Genomic DNA, 22,192 nt, shown 5'->3' on the forward strand with positions numbered 1-22,192 from the left:
CTTCTTCTAACCCATCTTCTTCTTGCTCTTCATTGTGCTCTCCTGTTACGGGACATTTCTTCTTGCTCATCCACTCTTCTCCTCGACTCCAGATGACATGTCAATGTCAATTTTGTCCCAGAGCCGCTTTTCCTTGATTTATGAGTTTTTGGGAAGCGGAAGAGAAATGAGATCTGGCCCCTCGAAAAAGCTAGAAGGTTTGAAATATATAATTTCCTTATGGTTGTTTTTTTCTAAATTCCTTGTATCTTTCCTGCTTAGGTTTAGCTTCAACTTTTCTATTTCGATTTCCAGAAAACTTTCCATCCCTATTCTACAAATGATCAAGTGACAAAATGCGTGAGCCATTGAGCTACGGAGCCCATTCCCATGGTGCTTCAAGTCATGAAGTATGCAAGAATGAGGCTGTTGGAAAATTCATGGAATGGTTTCAAGACACGGAAAATGTAGGAAAAAGAACAAAAAGACTGGAAATAGTTGGAAGAGAACATTGTGGAAAGACTTGGTTCGCTAAAAAGGTATTACGTTTTTTCTTTTGACTAGAAAATCTCTTTCTCAGAGAGTCCGTATTGTCCGGTAAATTGTAGTTGTATGCTCTTTCTTTCTCTCGTTTAAGGCGTTGAATGACACTTGAAAAGGCGATGGAGCATGTGTCAAGGAGTGAGCTATAATGCATACGGACACTTGAGAAAAAGGGAATCACTATAGGAATAATTGAATAGAAAAGGGGAAGGGAAACGTATGCTTTTAGATTGAGAGACAAGAATGGTACAGTCAAAAAGATGACAATATCTCAAACTTTCAGCTGTCTGAAATGTCCGAATGTGTTGCATCTCACTTCTGTCGTCCAGATGAACCACAATCCTCTGAACCAGCTACAGTAATACGATCGATTGGAGAACAGCTGATGCGCCGATTTCCGAATTTGGTCTTGCCACGATTAACTACCGTAACCCTTTTGGAAGATACAGTATCTGCTCTCGATCACTTTCTACGCCTTCCTCTCGAAACAATGCCTTCTTCATCTAAACAAGTCTTCATTGTAATAGATAGTGTAGATGAAGAAGAGACGCAGATTCTGATTGAGATGCTGATGGATATTTTACCGACATGGACTCGAATGGTAACAACTGCAAAACAGGAGAGTCTAGTTGATAAGGAAAAAAACAAAAATGAGATTTTGGAATTGGATTCAATAGACGACGTGGATTTCAAAAGATTTATTAGGTCAAAATTACCTCATTGTCATGTTGAAGAAATTCGAGAAGCATCTGAAGGATCTTGGTTTTATGTGGATCAATTATCGAGAGCTGTAGAACATGGATTGATTCCGAGTGATGTGATTCCACCGAACGGAGTTGAGAAAATGATGCATTTGATAGCAAGAAGTCTCCCTGGGGCATTTGCAGATATTGTGAGACTGGCTAAAGTGAGTTGTTTCGAGAAAGATCTCAATTGATTTTTGATATTTTCAGACAAGTCGATGCCGCCCAACGAATCAACAACTACTCGCTGTATCTCAAATGTTAATTGCACGAGATATTTCAGTTTTAGAGAAAGATATTCGACTAATCAGGCAGTTAATTGGAACATCTCAATTCTCGAATTCTGATTCTGAACTGTTCGATGTTCCTGATATATGGTTCTATCTTGTTGGGGAAGAGAACCTCCGATGCCATGCTGCATGGGCGGAACATTTCAAAACAAAAAGAAGAAAATGTGCTCAAGATATTTGTGAACTTGCATATCATTTATCTCATTCTACAACCAATCCTATAAATGCAATCAAAACATTACAAAGTGTTGGAGCTGGCGACTTGATTCTTCGATGCCATATCATTGATCTACCAACAACTGCACTTTTGAAATCAGCAGGAGCAAGACTGGAAGAGAATAATTATGATATTGTGTATGCGTGTTCAGTTGGAGATGTCACTTATCTCGATGCTATACTCAGAGAAATCAAACCAATTCCCATGGTCTGTTTCCCAGCTCTCCTTTTCAAATCTCAATTTTTTTCAGGAAATTTGTTTTGGACTTCTGACTGCAGCAGCACGTGGAAACATTGAGATGTGTCGATTCCTTGCTGATCACTTTCCTCAATTGGTGACTTCTTCTTGTTGTGGAGAATGGAATGCATTGAGAAGTGCCGCTTGTTATGGACAACTCGAAATTCTTCATCTTCTTCTTGATAAAGGAGTTGATGTCGATGAGTGTGGACATAGCGATCGGACAGCTCTTCGAGCAGCTGCATGGTCAGGACAACTTTCGGCAGTTCAATTATTATTACAAACTGGAGCACAAGTTGATAGAAGAGATTCAGAACAAAGAACTGCATTGATGGCGGCTGCGTTTATGGGTCATCGAGATGTTGTCTCTGTCATAATACAGTATGGAGCTGATGTGAATGCAGTCGATAAGTCAGGTGCAACTGCATTACATTTGAATCTTTCGAACGGATCAAAACAAGATGAACATTCCGAAACAACTCGACTTCTTTTGGAAAGTAAGTATTTTTATTAGAGAACGAATAGGAAATTTCAGCAATTTCAGACAACGCAGACTGTAAAATTGAAGATGGAAATGGTCGAGTAGCTCTTCATCTCGCTGCGTATCATGGTGACCCTTGTCTTTCATTTATTTTCGAAAAGAATCCAATAGTTGATATCATGGATAATATGGGACAAACTCCGTTGATGTTAGCTGCAAGTCAAGGACAATTGACCTCAGTTCAATTTTTAACGGAAACTGCTCATGCCGACGTAGATTCAATTGATAATAATGGAAGAACTTCATTGCAATGGGCAGCTATAAATGGCCATTCGAAAGTAGTTGAATATCTTTGTGGAATTGGATCAGATGAAGGTCATAAAGATAATGATGGAGCAGTTGCATTGCACTATGCAGTCACTCATGATAATGTTGAATTGGTCAAACCATTGACAAATAAGCATACGGTTGAGGCAAAGGATCGATATGGACAACATCCAATGATGATTGCAGCTGCTAATGGAAACTTGAAAGTAAGTTGAAACTATATTCCCTTTATCTTGATTGTTTTCAGGTTCTCGAATATCTAATGGAAGTATCTGATATAATAAATCAACCAGACCATGAAGGTCGAACAGCTCTTTCACTCGCTGCAATGGCTGCTCATACCCAGATAATCGAATCAATTGCACCGAAAATCACCGATTGGAGTCAGAAAGATCCAGATGGAACTCCTCTTATCCATACTTTAATTCTTTCTAATCTCATATACGTAGCCGAAGTCTATCTGACGCATGGTGGATCATCATCTGATTCAGATGCTCACGGAAGAACATGTGTTCATGTCGTGTCGTCAACGAATGATGTAGCTGCAGCGAAAATGTTAAAACGGATCGGAGGAGTGAACTTTGAAGCAGTTGATAGAGGTGGAAGGACTGCTTTGATGACTGCTGTCTGGTCGAGACACGTGGCAATTTCTGTTTTCTTGTTGGATTGTTGTGCTGTTGATCCGAATCGAATTGATCGACAAGTGAGTTTATTTTCTGAATTTAAAGCAACGAACAGAGTACGAAAATAGTGTTTCTAGGGTGCAACTGCTCTTTCAATAGCTGCTCAAATCGGAGATCGTGACCTTGTAAATCTGCTTTTGAAATTCGGAGCGGAACCAAAAATCAAAGATTCAATGGGAAGAACAGCAATGGATGTTGCCTTGATATCTGGAAATGATTCGATTGTTTCTCTATTACAAACTGCAAATGGTTCATCTGGCTCATCTGGAATCGGAAGTAGTGTTCCAAACAGTCCAATGGATGCAAGTAAACAAAGAATTCGTCAGATAAGAGCCACGTCATCGTTGAGAAGTCAACGGATTGATAATAATTTCAAGTGATCTCAAATAATTAGTCTACTTCAATATTTGATCTTATTTCACCGGTGCTTTTAGTCTTTTATTCCTTCGTTTTTGTGTTAACTCGGTAAAAACTCTATTAATATTTCCTTATTTCCTACATCCCAATGCGTTTTTTGTATCAATCCATTTTCTGAAATTAATTTTTCCGTTCAATCAGTATTAAATGAAACATTTAAACTCTGTCAAGTTATTGTAAAATCTCATTGAAAATAGAACGAAAGAACTAACTTTCCTAAGAAGACAGAATTAAATACCGAACTATTATCTATAACAAAACTAAAACTTGTCGTTCAGAAAATTGAGTACTTGCTTCAAAAATATTCAAAGTGTTCGTAAAATCAGGAATCAATACTCAATTTTTCTTCGCTTTCTCGTTCTCTTTTTCAAAATTTCTCACAAAATTCGAAATTCAATTTGATTCTTCTTTAGAAATCCTTCTTTTCAAGTCCAGAAAACAATCCGTTTACCCTATTTTTTCGCTCTTTCTCATCCACTGATTCCTCAAAAGTTTCTATTCTTCTCAAATTTTCCGTTTTTGTTGAATACTTTTATCGTCTGAATGCTTCTATGAATGCATCCAAATATTCAAAAATCATGGAATATTCTAAAAACTGCAACATTTTTTATTGTTCTCGTCACATTACTGTTTGCTACATCTGTAATTAATTACCTTTTGACTCCGAAAATTGCGCATTTATGCGATTTCTACGATAATAGGTAAGTGTTCAAATATTCCAGTGATTCAGAGTCAGAATTTCAATTTGTCATCAAAAGAATAATTGAAACTAAATATTATACTCAGAAACACGACATCATTCGATGTGACACGAGAAGAATGCGAGTCCCAACGACGTGCAACTGTCCTATTCATTGTCTTCTGTTTGGTTCGACTTATTTCGAATAAATTCGAAGGATTCATTGGATCAAAATTGTTTGTTTTCCTCCCTCTGAATGACCAAACTTACTATTAGTTTGTTTCAGCCTGAAAACGTGTTCAGTTCGTGCAACTTTTCCCGGACGCCATTTCGGCGCAGCACTCGGTTTTCCATTTCTCACAAGATCTCTCTCAAATAGTATTCGAGTAGCATCTGCACCTATATTCCTTGTCATTATATTTGCTTCAACCTCGATTGCATTCTATCCTTACGCGAAAGATTTTGCGAAGTTGAGCAGGTCAGTGGACGGAGAAATCGGATAGAAAGTGAGTACATCATTGAATTTCAGATTGATTTACAATGCAGTTCAACGACGACACTATCTTTATAATCGATCCATGATCTACACCTTTATCTCCATTTATTTCTATTTTTCGACCGTTCTTGTAAGTGTTGTTTCCTGAATTCAAGATAACTCAATTCTCTGGTTTAAATGATTTCAGATCGAACTTCTGGACGTCTCTTTTGGAATATACTGTCATCAAACTATATTTGGTTTTCCAGTTCTCTTTCCAAATTTTAATTTTCCATTGTTTCTTTTTCTACTTCATACTGTGATTCTCCAACATCATAGAGCTATGCCAGCTATTATTTATGAGGCTAGTTTCAGTAATTTTTCATTTCGAATATACAATTTTCAGGTGAACAACGAGGATTGTTTTATTCAATTGAATCGAATGAGATGTATCACAAATAAGGATTGTCCACAAATGTATAGTTTTCATTTAGAAAAAGTGATTTTAGATTCGAGATTTTCAGGTCAACAGCCTTCCCACTCGATGCAACACCATCTAAAACGACAACAATTCAACGAAGAGCATTCGAAGGAAGAATAATTCAAATAAGACATTATAGAGAATTAGATGACATTCTACCATGTAAAGTATCAACTCAAGTTCGAAAAGTATCCACGTTCTCATCGAGACCTCCGTCATATTGTGTTCCTCCGTTACCAAGAGATTTACCCTCGACTATTCTCGATTTGGAATGATTACGCTTATTTTCAAAAATAAATAATTTCTAACTGTAATTGTCCATTGGCAAGTAAAAAACTTCATTGAAGGAAGGCAACAAGAGAAACTGAAACATGTAAAAACCACCCGGTTTTAAAGATAAATTATGCAATTATTATGAAATAAGTAGATAGAAAAACAATTAAAAAACAACAGCAAATTCAACTCAAAGAGTCTCCCAAACATCTTTTGCAAGAACTGGAGAAAGATTTGGAGCATCTCTTGGTTCTGGTCCAACTCCGAGATCTCCGACAAATCGTTCTTTATCAGATGACTTCAGACCACATGGGCGACGGAATTCGTTTCCTTTCTCGTGAATCCATTTGTTTGAAACCCACTTGATTCCAACAAGAACTGGACAGGCAGCATGTCGAGTATCTGGATTTCCATCTCCTTGTTTGAACAGATTATACCAGAAAAGAGCATCATTCTTGGTTGGAAGTACTGTAGATTTGACTTCAGTGAAGACAGTTCCTCCTCCATGAGATGGCTGAGACATCTGAAATTAATTGAATTATGGATGAGATCAGAATGAAGAGAACTTACATAAAACAGAACAGTTGCAATACGATTTCCAGTTCCAAGACTCTCGAAACTTTTCGATTCTTCCTTCTTCGCATGATCGAAATGTGGATCATAATGCCCTCCGATTCCGTAATTTGCAATTTGTAACTCTTCAGCAGTTTCCATTTCCAAATTAGTCATCAATTCGATTCTCTTATTGACTCTTTCAACAACTTCATGTTCCCATTCCTTCAACCAAGCACTCTTCGAAATACGATATGTAGCAGTGACCAGTTTTCCAGTTGCTGAGTCATGAACTGTTGCTCTCGCAAGTTTTGGTTTTGCGAGTTCTTGAATTGTAGCCACTTCATCGTCAGAAATAACATCTTTGAAAAGGACAGCAAGTGGATTGAATCTTTTGATTTCAACTTTGATTGGGGCATAAACCAAGAATGGGCGGTCTCTTTTGTAGTAACAATAGAGACGAGAAATATCTTTTTGAGACACTGGAACCTCATTTCTACACAACGCTTCATACATTGTTCTCTCAGTGTTTCCAAGAACTGAATCTGGACGACGGTTCTGAATTGCTGGAAGATTCTTTCTCATTTCACTTCGACGAACTCCTTCCTGTTCCAAAAGATCTTCATACCATTTGACGTTTCCTTTAGCACGTGGATGAGATGGATCTGAAATTCAAAAAAAATTGAGGTTTTGGGATCCACTGAAAGAGTTTAATAAAAATTCAACTTACTCAATTTGTACAACTCCTCAGTTAACTTCAATGCGTGCTTCAAGTTGTTTTGCTTGTAGAGAGCAAACGCCAAATACTCAAGAATCTAAATTCAAATAATTGAAAATAATATTTTTTATAATAAAAACGAACATCTTCAACTTCAACTGATGGTTCTTCCTCGTCTGCAAGTCTTCTTTTAGCCTCTTCCATCCACATCACGGTGTGGTAGAAGTCATGTTCATTATAAGCTGCACGAGCAATTTCGAAACAATCTTTTGCAGAGAACGTGTAGTTTCCTTGATCTTGATAAATCTTTCCATCAGCCAAATCTTTCGTATCCAGTCGATAAGTATCTTGAAGACGAAGCAATCCGATCGCAGCTCCACTCAAATCATCTGCTGTTGGATAACGGACTCCGTAGTTATCATCTGTGATTGAATTGACCACGTTTCCAGCTTTGTTTGCATTCATTTTAGATTCAATTTCTTTCCAATCAAAGATCTGAAAACTAATTTGTGGTTTAAATGAAAAAAGAGCCCATCTGAAAGTTTTCTCATCTACAAACCTTTCTTTTAATCAACAAAAATGCATTTATTGGATTCACAATATCCTTCATTCCGTTCTCAATCGATTGCTCGTTCTTCTTTGCATATTCTTCTGATAATTTCTTCAATTGGACCAGTCTTTCCTCTTCCTCGTGAATATATTTATCAAGAAGCTTTGGAATATTTCTTTCTGTTTCTAATAGATTCTGCATATCTGCAATTGAAGTGAACAAGTCGGCATGAGTATAGCCGAAAAGGGCTAGCACGAGCAGTGCTAGACGCATTCTGAAAATACAAAATATGCTTCAGGTTTCTTGAGAAAAATATATTGAACAATAAGAGAAAAAAGTGTAAAATCATCAGAAAACGAGGAAGAGGAAGTTTAGAGATAGTCGATTATATATGACAAGGTCTGGTTTCTCCACGTAGACTTACAATAATGAAATTAGAGATTTAGAAATCAGAGAGTACGCAGACAGAGTGAATGACGTTGACTTGATGAAGGTGAAAGTTGAAGATGTTTGAATTGATAGAACGAGCAGATTTTCTTCTTTTGAAGTATGATGGACAAGTCCTTAAAAGTTCCAAACATAGTAGTTCTACTGACGAAAACAACCTGACAATATTATCGAGACATCTTCAAATGAGTTAACAACCTAAGTTTAGAAATATTTTGTTCTTATTGAAAGCTGACGGAATATAAACAAACATTGATACATCATCAAGTCAAATATTCAGAAGAAAACTGATTGCTAGAGGCCAATTGTACAATTGACAACAAGTTTCATTCTATTAAAAAAAAACTCTAGATAGTATTTCTTTGAATAACAATCTTTGACTATTTTTATTCGTTATAAAGAAATAGTTTTACAATTCATCCTCCTTCAAGTTTCACACATCAAAATTCGCTAATCGACAAAAGAAAACTTTGAAAAAGCTTTCAAATCCAGTTACGATCTGCGCGAATCCTCCTTCAATTGGCGGAATTTCATCGTCTTCTTCTCAAGAAATACACGTATTCTTTTGAATCGGAAGTATTGACAAAAAGAAGAAGGAAGAAGAGAAGGGTAGATTGGTGAGTGAGTATGAACAAAAGGTGTCAGGTATGAAAAGAATAAATTGGAGAAATAATTGGATAGATGAGTTGGTTAAAAGAGAGAAAAAGAAGGAGAGAATGGAGAAGATGAATGGTCGGTTGAAATGGAATTGACATGGTTTGAAATTAACTGATGAAAAGGATAATCCTCCTGAAGCAGTTTGAAACCTGTTGAAGCAGTTTGAAAAATCAAAAGACTCCATTTTAAAAGATGAAAAATCAGGAAAATAAGAAAGAAATCTGCTTTCAAGATAGGGCTATCTCTTGAATCTTGAAATTGGAATAACAACTTTTCACTGTAGAAGTTGATTATGAAAAACAAACAGATTTCCCATTTTGAGCTTTCAACACTGAGGCAGATAGTTTTACTTTAATTATATCCAATTCTAGAATATTTTTCTGAAAAACTTTCTGCTGAATTCTTATAAAATTGAATAGTATTGCATGTTAGAATGAATCAAACAACGACTCAGACAAATAAAATAGCATACTCCGAAAAATATCGAAAACAACAGATTCGAAAAAATATAACGAGATTCGGGAAGCTTCAGACTGTTCGATCAGCTCATCATAATGATAAAACTTGCAAAAAAGAAAAGAAAACGAGAGGAAGGAAAGGGTCAGTGGGACAAATTGAGTATATTTTGTGTGGTGACTGGCCACCTCCTGACAGCCGTCCTCTCTTCTCTCTTCTTCTTTTTTCTTCTGTTTGGAGAAATAGTGGGCAGAATGAAGAGGGAGAGATACAGCTGCTAAGGAGGACACGTTGGAAGTTGTGACGAAGAAGAAAAGGAAGAGGACGGGGTTGGTTGGGTCAAATGAGAGAAGTGAAGAGATTAGAAAGAGAAGACAGAACATAGAAGGATATTGTATCGAGATGATGGTGATGGGAGGTAATTGTACAGTAAGATAACATATCTTTGTAGCGTTTAGAATGAATTCAGCTATTCTATTTATCTCCAAGGGAAAAGCGAGATTCCAATTCAAAGGTGTTTCAGAAGAGTTCTAAAACTTTTGTTCTATACTGTTCTAGCAGATATTTTATGTTTCCACTATGACTAAAATTTGACGAAACCCATTTATTCACTTTCAGTTTACTTAGCAGAAATGAAGGAAGCTGGGATACGACGAACACCTGAAATAGGCTCGATATATCAAATGATTTCCATCGAGAATCTAAGTACCTTCAGCTTTCGAATTAGTCCAAAGTTCACGAGCAGTCCGTCCATCACTACGAGTATGATAGAAAGCGAAATAATGAGATTTGAACATCTCATCTCTTTTGTCTTGATTCTGATACCAAATCACAATCGAGACAGTTTCATTTGGTTTGACGAACCCAAGTGGAGGTTGCACACGAAAGATTTCTGCAGATGTACAACGAACTTTGAAGGAAACAGTTTCAGACGTTGGATTGTGCATTTTAACGAAAACTGATGCGGGTTTTCTGTCATCCGTACACTTGAATTCAATCTGGGAATCGTCATTTCCAAATGTTTCTCAAAAATTGATATTCACTCACTTTGCTTGTATTCAGTGACAACTTAAACGCTGGTTCGCCGGCTTTATTAAGCAGCGATGTTGTTCCAGCATCAATGAAATTGGAGTGGCTTTGAGGTGGAGCAATTGATGCTCCGGCGCTAGTTCCTATTGCCGAAACATTAATTGATTTTTTGTCAGCCATTTTTAGTTCTGCAGACAAATTATATATTTCTAAGACGGTTTGTGGTATTAGAACTTGCCTTCAAACTGCTGTAAAATGCGCAGAAAACCAATATGAAATAGTGAAAATAACTGAATTTGAACGCTTATATGGGAGAAAAATTAAACCACGTTATGATATTGGACACTTAAAAAACAAAAAAGTTTATGAAAATTAGAATAATTTTCTGTCACGCGGACATATTGAAATATCACATGATACGATCTTGGAAAACAAATACATTATACTGACTTTGAACCTCTGATGTAATTATACTGAGTTTTTCCGTAATCTGATAAGATATTTTCCAAAAGGATTCGAACTGTTTTCTCAATTGGGTTCATCAATATTAGCTGAATCATGATCTAAAGATTGTGAGGCAAATATAAACATTCGAAATTTTGATTTTTCAAAATTTTATTCAAAGTTAACAAGAAACAATACAATTATCAAACGCAATACTTTTCAAAACGGAGCTGTCACAGTTTGAGAGCTGAAATCGAAGAGATTATGACAATTATTTTGAACTCGATCTGATATTCAGAAGAAAGAGAAATTAAGAGATCGGAAATTAAAAAGTGAAAGAGATCTGGGGGGGGGGGGAATTGTTTGATACAAACGGACGAAATTAAATTCCTCCGAATCCATTGTGAGCGTTCTCAGAATTCATTGGATTTCCAGTACTCCATTGATTCATCATATTCATTTGATTATGATTCCAGTACGCTTGTTGTTGTTGATAATATGAATTCCAATACGCGGAATTAAAATCAAACACTTGATTTTGCATCGGATAAATTGGTTGAGTTGGATATGGATTCTGATTGAACTCGATTGGAGTCAATGGATTCATTGGATTCATTACTGAATCAAAATTCGGTGGAGATACGAGAAGTGGACTAGAAGATGATGATTCAGATGACGTGGATCTTCTTTTCACGTCGCCTGGCGATGTGTTCTCGGAATCAATTGAATTTCTTCTCTTTCCATTCGAACGGAATCCAGAGGCGAACTTGTTATGAGCTACTTTCAATTTGATCATTTCATCACTCTGAAATATTGCTTTCACTTTGAGAGATCAAAAGATTATATGCGTACCTGATAAGCAGTTACCACAATGAATTCAGTAAGAGCCAATCGAAATTCTTCTCCCGGATAACCTCCATGTTTTGTGATTGTAACAACCGGTCGATACTTGTGCATACTTTGGACAAGAATCAATTTGTTGTCTTTGTTTTCTGCATCGTTTGTGATTTTCAAATGAGAAAACGAGACAGTTTCCTTCATCCAATGTGATCCTGGACGTGCTCCATCTGGATGTTCTTTGTATTTGATCGGGTGAACTGGCTCTCCTTTTCCAAATTCTTGCCATTCTCCGGCGTCGAACTTATATCTGAAATTATTATTTGGACGCACTAGATTACATATTCTTTGGGGATTCCGAGGTAATCATCAATCAAAATAGGGAACCCCGTATTCATATATGCTAAGTTTGAACCCATCACCCGACGTTTGTGAGTCCGAAACCGCTGTGTTGAGTACCTAGAGATCTTTCCGATCCCTCGTCCAATTCCCCCATTTTATGAATTGTCTCATCTAAACTTACTTAATATGATCGACGCGTTCCAAGTGAATGTGTACTGTATAAAGTGTTCCTGGCTCCATTCCTTTCAAATTATAATTCAAATGAGGGAATATGACTCTTCCCTTTTTCTTTGTTACGATCATTTCAGTTTTTGGATAGAATTCATTCCACGTCTTTTTATCGCTCAAAGAGATTCGAATCCCAGAAGGAGACTCAAGGCTATCCATTTTTGATCTGGAAGAACAGTTAATAGTCAAAATAGAAAAGAAGCGGAGGAAGAAGAGAACAGAATAAAATGAAAGAGAGAGCAAACTACGGATGTGAACGGTGAATGTGAACTGTATGAATGAATACAGAAATGACGTGACACACGGTTATAGATAAGTGGGCGGAGCCGGAAGTAAACCATGCAGAGAAGACACATTTGAGATGACCGTGAGAGAGAGGTCCCAATCGTGTCTTTCGATGGGACTAACGTCTGTCTGAGTCAATGAACGCATCCGAAATATTCTTCTCAGAAAAGACTAAACGATAATAAAACGAAAACATCACGGCAGCAAGGTTACATTGTTAGTTCCAACACACTCATCATAAATTCGGTAGAATAAATTAAGGCGAAAAAGGAATATAGAAAAAATATATGTTTATGGAGGAACGAACGTTCTGCCAACAAGAAATGGTAAAAAATGACCAGCCTGTAAGCTGCTGACTGCGTTATGAATCATTATGTATCCGCTTTTCACAGCAATCTGAACGTGTAGTTCACACTTTCCAATATTTTTTAAAATATACCTTTCCCAAGAGGTTGGATGACACTATAGTGTTAGCGGACTGTCTTTGAAACGCGACTCATGAGAAAACACTGTATTGAGGAAAAAGTATGAAAAATAGAAATGTACATACTCGAAATTGTAAAATGGTTTCCTTTTTTACATTACTTGTGATGATAAGGTTGGCCCCACGATTTTAATGCCACTGGTGCGTTACCTACGGGTAGGCGCTTTCACAGTCCGCAAAGTCGATCAAAGTCTCGGGAGATGCTCATAAATTAGGATTCAATTCCATCTTTTTTGAATTCGATTACCATTTCCATGTGGTTCGAAATTCCAAAAATTGCCCCCAGGCGGGATTGAACCGCCGACCTTCTGTTTACGAGACAGACGCTCTGCCACTGAGCTATACGGGCTGCGCTGTGAACTGGTCTACGTTGCAGTTATAAAACAGAGCTAGCAAGAGACCTAGAATGATAGAGAAAATAACGACTGGCGCGAGCGTGAAAAAGGAACACAAAAAGGGGTAAAGAAGGGGAGCGAGAGTGGAAGAGGGAGACTCCACCGTCAAGAAATTCAAGATTTTTGAATTGAACTATTCGTGTGTGAATTTTTAAAAAATAACAGCACCGTGTCATTGAAAAAATGGAGAAATGATTTCACAAGGGAATAAAAGAGCAAAATGTGAACTTAATAGTAAGTGTAAGGCAGAATAAATGACAGCCAGTAGAGTAGTCTACAATAAAATGTATTCTTTGAGTCACACCCCTTCTGACCAGATGCATTCTCGGAATATCAAAGAGAATCTGTTAGCACTTAAGTGATATGAATCAAAGAAATGAAGAACAAGACTTCTTGACCAAAATGCTATACTAATTATACTGCATTTTTTATATTTAGGATAAACAGAAATAGAAAGTGAGAACTTCACGTTCACCTACCGCCGAATCTACATTAGAGCAAGATTCTTGAATCGGAAACGTAGTGAATAATTATCCTTCTTTATTGAGAGAAAAAATAAAAAGAGCAATCGAAAAAGGGAAGAAATAACACAAAAAATCTTTAAGATCGTAAAAGATGTATCCTGGTGTGGGTTCGAAACCCACACGACGTTTTCCAATGCAAAAGCTCAACCGACTGAGCTACGCAGCCACGATTCAACGCCGGCTGAGGGCGAACATAAACTTGAAGTCCATCTACGCTTCAGACACAGTTTCTCACCCTTCGATTCAAAGTAATTTCTACTGAAATTTGAAAATTTTCCGAAAAATCTCGCAACCCATTTTTCAGCACTCGACTTTAATCGTGGTCATTACCCTAACGAATTAACATGATCAATTTGATTTCTATCCGAGTACTTTCTCAAGACTCTCTGAACCCTCAATCCACACGTTTGTCACATCGTGCGACGTGTGTTCATCAGCCATACGCTAGACATAAAAGGAATTCCCAGTCATGACAGGTCACATATTCACATTCATTCTAGGACATACGTATTGGCTACCCATCATATTGATACCTCTATTCCGAATCTTCCAGAATTATTCTAGAACCAAAAGTTTTGAAGTAAATGAAAGTTTTCTTCTCATTTTTTATGAATTCAGTTAGGTTTCCAATTATTCTCAGCATTGTTTGATTTCCTTTGAACGGCGTCGAAAAGAGCCGGCTAACACTTGAGTGTGAAGGAAAGTGTTGGTGTAGATTCATCTCAATAACGGTCAAAAGTGTGAACTAAACAATCTAATCCTTTCTTGGGGAAGGCTGGAAAAATGAAAAAGAACGTCGAAACTACTTCTAGTTTATCCCCGAAGTATGAAAAGCTGTAAGTGCAGCACCGGAATAAATCAGTCGGTTACCTTTTCGCATTGCCGAAAACTCATGTGTTGAGCCCCACCACTCCATTATTCTAGAAACTTTTCAAAAAAGAGCCACGTTGCCACAACTGCTTTTTGAAGGATTTGAAACCCACGATTTTTTCTCACTTCATAAAAAGATGAAGCCCAAACGTGACCTTTCCTAGTTCCCCTTATCTTATCAATTAATCCATCTGGAAGCTCCGCCCACTTTCTTCGTATAAAAGAAGTGAGAAAATGAAAAAGAAGTTATTGCCACAGTTGGACAATATCGGAAAAGTCATGAGGTGAGTTGGAATTCCCTATTTGGATTAAATGGTTGATTTTAGAACTCTTTCCGCCATTCTCTTTGTCGCCGTCTCGTTGAGCAGTGCTCAATTGATGCCAAGTGCAAAGCACAACCAATTCATTGAACTGAACCTCAACAGATACAACAACGATGATCATATCATCCGATCTGATATTTCGGTGCCAGATGTGGTTGTCAACAGACATCACATTTCTTCGGAGGATATTGTTGAGAAGCTCAAGGTAACTTGATTGATGTGGTTGAGAAGGGGTTTTATCAAAATTTCTTCTTTCAGGAGCATGTCAAAGAGGCTGCTGAACACTTCCTTACGTTGGATGATACTGAGAAGTTGCATGCCTCTATCGACCTTCCACAAGCTATCCATTCATCTCAATGGACAAATAATAATGGAAAGAGATCAGTCAATGAAGACGTTGATTATGAAGCAACTGCCGAACTTTACAAACAAGCTCTCAGTTTCCTCGACAAATATGATGTCGAGATGCGTCTGAACTGATTTGAGAGTCCAAACGAAAAGAAGTGTACCTTCCCCCAAAATGAGTAGAATCGTGTCTTCCGATAGTAGTAGTAATTATGATTTTTATTGAATGAAAGATGTTTTTTGTTTGCTTTTTAACACGATTAATGAATGAGCAGCTTCATTCAATTTTCATGAACAGTAGAAAACCCGTACAACTCTAGACTCAAGAAGGACAAGTCTAGGTACGGGTCACACTTTCAACGGTCTACACCAACACTATATGTTACACTCGGGTGTTAGAGGAGCCCGTTCGAGGCTATTTTTAATGAATGAAACGACCAAGGAAGATTCTGTAAAAGAAAACAAAGAGGGGGCGAGAAACTACCAAACTTAACTTTACAAACTGAAACGCGAGACTCTCTGTTGTTGTTGTTCACAGCCCCTCTACCTGTTTTGAAGGTCTACCTGTTTTGGAGAAAAATGTATATTCATGTACTTTAAAAATAGAGCTATGAAAACTTCAATTCTAGTACTTTATTTTTCAAGTCATACTGATATTTTCTAAAAACTGAAGCTCAACGTTCATCTATTCGCAATGACTCTCCGAACGAGACCAACATATCCAATGATATAAATCACAATTGTCAAATAGATCATTGCAATCCAATTGGTATAAAGATTGGCAGATTCAAATGAAAAGTTGTTGACGACGGTTCGACCACTTTCTTCGCACAAAGAATCCGGAATCAGTTGTTTCTGTCCATGCCGATCAAGAGCTTGGCACGTGATGTTGTCAAATTTTTCGTGTTCAAATTGATTAACAACCAACGATTCATATCCATAACGGAACCTGAAAATGAATTGAAATAAGTTCGGAAATCGAGAAAGAGACTAACCATGAGAGATACTGAACCCAACTGATCCATACATGCATTTCAGAAACATTAGTGAAGAGACCGCCTGTTAGAGAGAATACAGTCAGAAGAGGTCCAGTGACTGTCACTGCGATTGCATAGGATGGGGCAGTCTAGAAATGAAATAATAGAAGAAAGTAAAAGAAGATAAATATAAACTAACAGCACAAACGGCGATTCCTAATGCAGCAACATTCCATTCAATAATCATACAAGTAATCATTTGTCTCAAAAAAGTTACCACATTGATAGGAAATCCAACGAAAAAGTAGGAAGACAACACGAGAACAATTCCATCAACAGTGAAAATTGGAAGAAATGAAAGGATTTTAGCAATGTAGTAAGCCGAAATTGGATATATTCTGTCATCGTATTCACGAACCAATGGTGGATAATCAGCAGGCATAAACGCTTGAATTCCGAAGATTGTAGAGTAAGTCAGTTCAGAAATATAATAGAAGAGAGCTCCCTTGTAACCAGTCAGTCCATCCTACAATACATATATTTGATTTGTGATTAGAGGATAGATCATTCAAGTACCTGATCCACTTCCAATCCATAAAACAGTAATCCGATGAACAATCCCATAAACAACTTTTGAATCATTTTTGCTTTCATTATTGCTGGATTTCGAATATTATCAAGCATATATCTGAATTCTTTATTTAATTGAATGGAGTAACAAAGAGGAAACCGACCGATTGAAAAGTGCCATCAAGAGAACAAAATACGAAGCTGAATGATGTGGAGTCATTGCTCGAACATCTTTTGTCTGATCCATTAATTTCAGAAGACGTTCATGATACACACTCTTCTCAAACTTGTCGCACAACTCCTGACATCTCTGTTTACATGTTTCTGCTTCAGATGGTTTTATTGCCAATGTCTGAACCGAACATATTCGAATTCTTCCTTCAAACCAAATGAGAAAAGCAAGAAAGAAACATACATCAATGAAGTAATCAGCAGGATTTGTATGGTCTGGAACTTGGTAGCCACAGGCAGAGAAATGATGAATTGCTTCGTCGATGGCTCCGTGGAATGCAATTCTTCCTTGAGCCAAGAATACAACCTAAGATGAAAAAATGAAAAAAATATATATTCAGCTGACACGTACCTTGTCAAAAATTTCGAAAACTTCAGAGGAAGGTTGATGAATTGTGCAAATGATTGTTTTCCCTTTCTCTAAAGCCATGGCTTCCAAAGTCTGAAAATCGTGAATCACCGATCTTCTAGTTGGAAAAACACAAACTTTGACAACTTGAAGTGACATATGAGAATCTAATCCAGTAGTTGGTTCATCACAAAATATAATTGGTGGATTATTGATCATCTCCGTTGCAAATGCAAGTCTTTTCATCTCTCCGCCTGAAATTCCTTTCTTGATCCCTGGAATCCCGATCCGACTATTTTTTGGTTTTTCCAATAGCATTTCATTCATCACTTCTTCAACACGTTTCGCTCTTTCTGATTTTGAAGTTCCAGGTGGAAGTCGAAGTTTTGCTTGAATCTCCAAATGTTCTTTCACCTGAAATAGTTGTTTTCAGAAGGTTTTCCATCTCTTACAATCTCGAACTCACAGTTAGTGTGCCCATGAATAAATCTTCCTGTTGAACATAAGCCGACACACTCGTAACTCCCTTTCCAATATTCTGTCCGTTGACTAATATCTCTCCTTCCACGTCAAGTCCCTTCAGATTTCTTTGTAAAAGGGTATTCAAAAGTGTCGTCTTTCCAGCTCCACTGGCTCCCATCAAAGCGATTACTTCTCCTGGAACAGCACATCCACTTACTCCATTTAGAAGAACTCGTCCTGCTTTTGTTGTTACCTACAAGTTTTCAATTCACAATAATATTTGAATCTAAGATTCCAACTTTCAGATTTTTCCATTGCAACGTCACCAAATTGTCCCATTTTCCAACTTCAATATCATTGTTTTCTGTCTCTCTCGCACTCAATAACGTTTTCGTTGTCTCTGAAAATTAACTCATCAGATATGAGGATGAGGGTAACTGTGTGGACAAAAAAGCTTTGCAGTTTTCAAATGTTACGGTTCCAACGGACAGCTAGGTACAAAGATTGTTACAAAACTTTTTTACACTGACCATTTTTTGAGGATTCCATATTATAGAAATGAGCAATTCGAACAAAAGGAAGATAAGTAATCCACTATACGTAGGAAAGGAAACACAAAAATAGAAACGTGGAGATTTGTAATGGAATTTCCAGATTATCACGGAATTCTCTTCAACAGCTATAAACGGTATACCATCTCTTCATGAACTGAAATCCCGAAAGAAGAAGAGGTGAGGCCGAGAAATGACGAAGGAGTACTTCCTTGCTTCCAACCAGAAGCAACATAAAAAATGATTTTTCTGGAAATTCTTAATTATTCTGAAACTGAAATCTTCTGTTTGGTATATAATTGTAACAATATCTCTCGATGCCTCCTTGCCCTTACAATTTGAGAATTTTCGAATCATTATCAGAATAAGTTCCAGTTTCAGTAACAACTTTCTGTGCTCGATAGTTTAAGATGGTTGTATTTTTCGAATTTTATTTCAATCAGACTTTTTTCAGTGAGTAATATTTGGGAATAGTTCAATAATTTGTGTTTCCTCTGTTATTCCATTTCCAACGGATGATAATTCTGAAAATGAAATCGTTTGAAATATGGTTTCTCCGAATGGAAACTACCTGTTCAGTTTGAAAATATAAATTTTCAAGTTCCATTTCCTGTGGAGACCATATCTCATGATGAAATCCCAAAATATTATAAACATTCTCTTTAATCTGTTCTCGTTTGCATCCTGGAATTAGAACTGAATTCCAACCAAACACAGGAATATAAATATCTTCAATGAGCTCTTCAACAACAATTCTATTGTCTTGGATTGATCGATGAACAATTTGATCTTCGATATGAGAATAATGAATTGAAGAAGTAGGAATTGAGTACAGTAACTGTTGATTCAGTGGATACTGTACTTGTGGATAGAGGAGAAAATAATCAAATGGATATGAATTATGTGGATACGGTACACTCGTTTCTCCAATTCCATTCGGAAATCCATTCGAATAAGTTGGATAAAATGAAGTCATCTGTTGAGATTCTTTTGGAGACAATTCCAATGAAAGTAGATTGACTGGCTTCTCATTTTCTTCAAATGAATTTAGAGAAATGAGTGGACAATTCAATTGATTCCTTCGTTTTGCATGACGAACAGGTATCGATTGATAACTTTTAACAGCAATGAAAACGAGTAAATCGAAACGATAATCGATTGAAATTCCAGTTGAAACATTGAAAATTGTGAGAATAGGAATGTATTTATGACCAGGTTCCACATATGCCTGAAACGTAACAACGGAATTATTCAAAATGGGAAGAATTCTTTGAGAAAATAGTTAGTGCTTTCCAGAAGAAAACTCACCATATTTTGCCTTTTTTCATTGAATTCTCTCGTTATTCGAATCTTTTCGAATTGAACAACCCTCTTGTGCCACGTGGCTCCGTATTCTTTACTAGTTTCAGCTTGAGTTCTTCTAGAGAGACTTGCATTCTTAGTAGAACCAGCAACTGGAATCCAACTATTTTTCCTGAATTTATATCTGAAAACAAAGATTTCAATTTCCCTCCTTCATCTGGTAATTCAACCTGAATTCATCAGCCAATTCAATTCTCAACTTCATAATATATTCTTCATCTGAAACCAATCCACTGATCATAAACTTTGGTTCAGGATCTAATTTCGCTCCACTTCTGTTCACAATCATCTCATTTATTGGTTCGAATTCCTCATATTTCTCTTCGTCAATTAAATAAACTTGCATTTTTCATTCGAAAGCAATAATAGGGAGGGAGGAGAAAGGTTCTTCCAGATTGGTAAAACTGTATGCTTTTACACGTGGAAATGAAGAAAAGAAGTGCTGGAAGTTTACAGTTTCATCAGAAAATCACGTTTCGTCCGTTTTAATGTTTTTATTTAAAATAACTTTTAATTTCATGTAGTCAACATATTCCCTTCCATAAAGCCTTCAAGTATCTCTCTCTCTCTCTCTCCAGTTTTCTTTCATCTCATTTATGACGAATTCCAACAGAGTAACCTTCCCTATCACGTGTTTTCGAACACTTTTCGGCGCGATATTCCAACATCAAATCAAGCGACAAACAGCCTTTCATCAAGTCGAGAAGCACGGAACAACCTTGAAAGCACACGAATAGATGATTAAATCAGGAGAGAGAGAGAGAAAGCAAGTCGTTGTTTCTCATTTTTACTTCGAATCTAACATAAAAATAGAAACTACAGTAGCCTTGTTATCTTCAGATCTATCAAAGAGAATGAATTCAAAAAGTTTATGAGAAGTCACGTGGCAAGGAAGCAACGGATCAATTCCGGATAGTTTGAGCAAACGTATCACGGGCCGGGCCGAAATTGAAACTTTTCTTGGCCCGGCGCGGGGTTTGAAATTCAAATTTTTTTGAGCTAAATTTTGAAATGTTTTGAATTTTTCCAAAAATGTCGAACTTTTGACTATACTTCAGGATTCAATCAAAAGCTAGTTATGCATCAAGAAATTGGATTTTTAAAATGTAACTCCTGTACCTACCCGGGCCGAGATTTGACAAGTTTAAGTTTAGAGTATTCTCGTGGAGATGTAAACATGAATTATCGATAAATTAGATTGCTGAATAACTGACCGAAGAAAGATTACTGTAGATTGATCCAACGTTCTATTCTTCTTAAAAGTACATTTATTTCTTCTAAGAGATTCGTATCATGTACCGCCTGTTACCCACCCGTTGGTACCTCTTTCCTTTTAATCCATCTGCTCTTTTTGTCTTGAGGTCAGTCTCCTTTTAAAAAATGTTTACATTTGCCAACACCATATCTTCTCTTTGGTGATTCAGGCGGCTCAATAAAAGTTTCTCGCCGCCCGGACACTCGAATTGTTTATATTTTCATAGAAGCAGGCAGATGTGTTCATTCAATCTAGGTGTCTATTCATTAGACTTACGTCGTACAATGAAAAGTTACAAACTGCTCACTTATCGTTCTTTTGATCTTCAATCGAGGTTGTTCGAAGACAACTTTCACTTTTTAATTTTAGTTATTACACTCTTTCGAAACTTATATTCGGATAGACTCGTGATGCCGAGCAGTGGGCGGAGCATATCTCATCTTCCGACTGTCTACATCTGGCACGGCTTTATCAAGAGAATCTTTCTTTATTCTCTTCGATTCATCCCTTCTTTCTAAAACTTTTCATCTCAATAATCAAATCGAACGTCATAATCCACTCTCTGAGCTGAAACTTATCATTATGTAGACGTTCTCATCTGTTAAAACAAAACAGATGTTGATAATAGGTCGCATTCGAAGAAGAGAAAAAGAGAGCTTTGAGTTCTAAAAATTCAGATTTTCTTTCTTTTGCTGTTTCGACTGATTCTAAATATCTTTTTTTGTCTTTCCAAATTCTAGAAACGTCTCGACAGATATCGTAGTTATCCCATTGATCATAGAATTTTTTGTAGTTTACTCAGAATTTCAGAACGCTAGTCAAAAGAAATTAAAAAATCAGAAAATGTGTTTTGTTGAAGGTCATATGTTGAAATTTTTACATGTTTTCCAGCAAAACGAGCGGGATTTTGACACAATTTTGAATGATGACTGTTTCCTTCTGACCCCACATTCGCATCAATATTCATTTAGAATCCAATCAACAAACCATTATTTCCCCCCCTCGAAATGTCTTCAGTCAATCCATCATTTGGCTCCAAAGAGTCGGTTCTCCCCTCTCTGCGGGCGCCATCTCTTTGACACGGTGGCCCTAATGAAGTGAGTAAAAGATGGATACAGTAGACA

The 22,192-nt window shown here is 36.9% G+C and overlaps 8 protein-coding genes across 8 annotated transcripts; 3 read left to right on the top strand and 5 right to left on the bottom strand.

Annotated features, from left to right (window-relative positions):
• Positions 1-335: 335 nt before the first annotated feature.
• GCK72_010301 (uncharacterized protein) lies at positions 336-3,032 on the top strand (the record flags this gene model as incomplete). Its single annotated transcript, XM_053727790.1, has 5 exons — positions 336-518; positions 806-1,429; positions 1,476-1,979; positions 2,023-2,506; positions 2,554-3,032. The coding sequence occupies 5 exons, from the start codon at positions 336-338 to the stop codon at positions 3,030-3,032; spliced, it is 2,274 nt and encodes a 757-aa protein (XP_053587367.1).
• Positions 3,033-3,079: 47 nt separating this feature from the next.
• Positions 3,080-5,827, top strand: GCK72_010302 (uncharacterized protein; the record flags this gene model as incomplete). Its single annotated transcript, XM_053727791.1, has 7 exons — positions 3,080-3,520; positions 3,578-3,876; positions 4,704-4,832; positions 4,883-5,074; positions 5,126-5,222; positions 5,478-5,548; positions 5,596-5,827. The coding sequence occupies 7 exons, from the start codon at positions 3,080-3,082 to the stop codon at positions 5,825-5,827; spliced, it is 1,461 nt and encodes a 486-aa protein (XP_053587368.1).
• A 188-nt stretch (positions 5,828-6,015) lies between these two features.
• Positions 6,016-7,918, bottom strand: GCK72_010303 (uncharacterized protein; the record flags this gene model as incomplete). The annotated part of the gene is made up of 5 exons (XM_003110743.2): positions 6,016-6,348; positions 6,396-7,042; positions 7,108-7,192; positions 7,240-7,590; positions 7,655-7,918. 5 exons carry the CDS (start codon positions 7,916-7,918, stop codon positions 6,016-6,018), a joined length of 1,680 nt encoding a protein of 559 aa, XP_003110791.2.
• Positions 7,919-9,824: 1,906 nt separating this feature from the next.
• GCK72_010304 (uncharacterized protein) lies at positions 9,825-10,414 on the bottom strand (the record flags this gene model as incomplete). The annotated part of the gene is made up of 3 exons (XM_003110766.2): positions 9,825-9,865; positions 9,915-10,203; positions 10,253-10,414. The coding sequence occupies 3 exons, from the start codon at positions 10,412-10,414 to the stop codon at positions 9,825-9,827; spliced, it is 492 nt and encodes a 163-aa protein (XP_003110814.1).
• Positions 10,415-11,060: 646 nt separating this feature from the next.
• Positions 11,061-12,244, bottom strand: GCK72_010305 (uncharacterized protein; the record flags this gene model as incomplete). The annotated part of the gene is made up of 3 exons (XM_053727792.1): positions 11,061-11,483; positions 11,531-11,825; positions 12,039-12,244. The coding sequence occupies 3 exons, from the start codon at positions 12,242-12,244 to the stop codon at positions 11,061-11,063; spliced, it is 924 nt and encodes a 307-aa protein (XP_053587369.1).
• Positions 12,245-14,877: 2,633 nt separating this feature from the next.
• GCK72_010306 (uncharacterized protein) lies at positions 14,878-15,446 on the top strand (the record flags this gene model as incomplete). Its single annotated transcript, XM_003110915.2, has 3 exons — positions 14,878-14,927; positions 14,970-15,171; positions 15,225-15,446. 3 exons carry the CDS (start codon positions 14,878-14,880, stop codon positions 15,444-15,446), a joined length of 474 nt encoding a protein of 157 aa, XP_003110963.2.
• Positions 15,447-15,992: 546 nt separating this feature from the next.
• GCK72_010307 (uncharacterized protein) lies at positions 15,993-18,449 on the bottom strand (the record flags this gene model as incomplete). The annotated part of the gene is made up of 11 exons (XM_053727793.1): positions 15,993-16,260; positions 16,307-16,437; positions 16,488-16,814; positions 16,865-16,976; positions 17,023-17,210; positions 17,274-17,396; positions 17,442-17,531; positions 17,577-17,852; positions 17,905-18,153; positions 18,200-18,300; positions 18,431-18,449. The coding sequence occupies 11 exons, from the start codon at positions 18,447-18,449 to the stop codon at positions 15,993-15,995; spliced, it is 1,884 nt and encodes a 627-aa protein (XP_053587370.1).
• A 499-nt stretch (positions 18,450-18,948) lies between these two features.
• Positions 18,949-20,159, bottom strand: GCK72_010308 (uncharacterized protein; the record flags this gene model as incomplete). Its single annotated transcript, XM_053727794.1, has 4 exons — positions 18,949-18,975; positions 19,023-19,679; positions 19,760-19,925; positions 19,984-20,159. 4 exons carry the CDS (start codon positions 20,157-20,159, stop codon positions 18,949-18,951), a joined length of 1,026 nt encoding a protein of 341 aa, XP_053587371.1.
• Between the last annotated feature and the right edge of the window lie 2,033 nt (positions 20,160-22,192).

Source organism: Caenorhabditis remanei, chromosome III (assembly GCF_010183535.1).
Source record: "Caenorhabditis remanei strain PX506 chromosome III, whole genome shotgun sequence".
NCBI classification, from domain to species: Eukaryota; Metazoa; Nematoda; class Chromadorea; order Rhabditida; family Rhabditidae; genus Caenorhabditis; species Caenorhabditis remanei.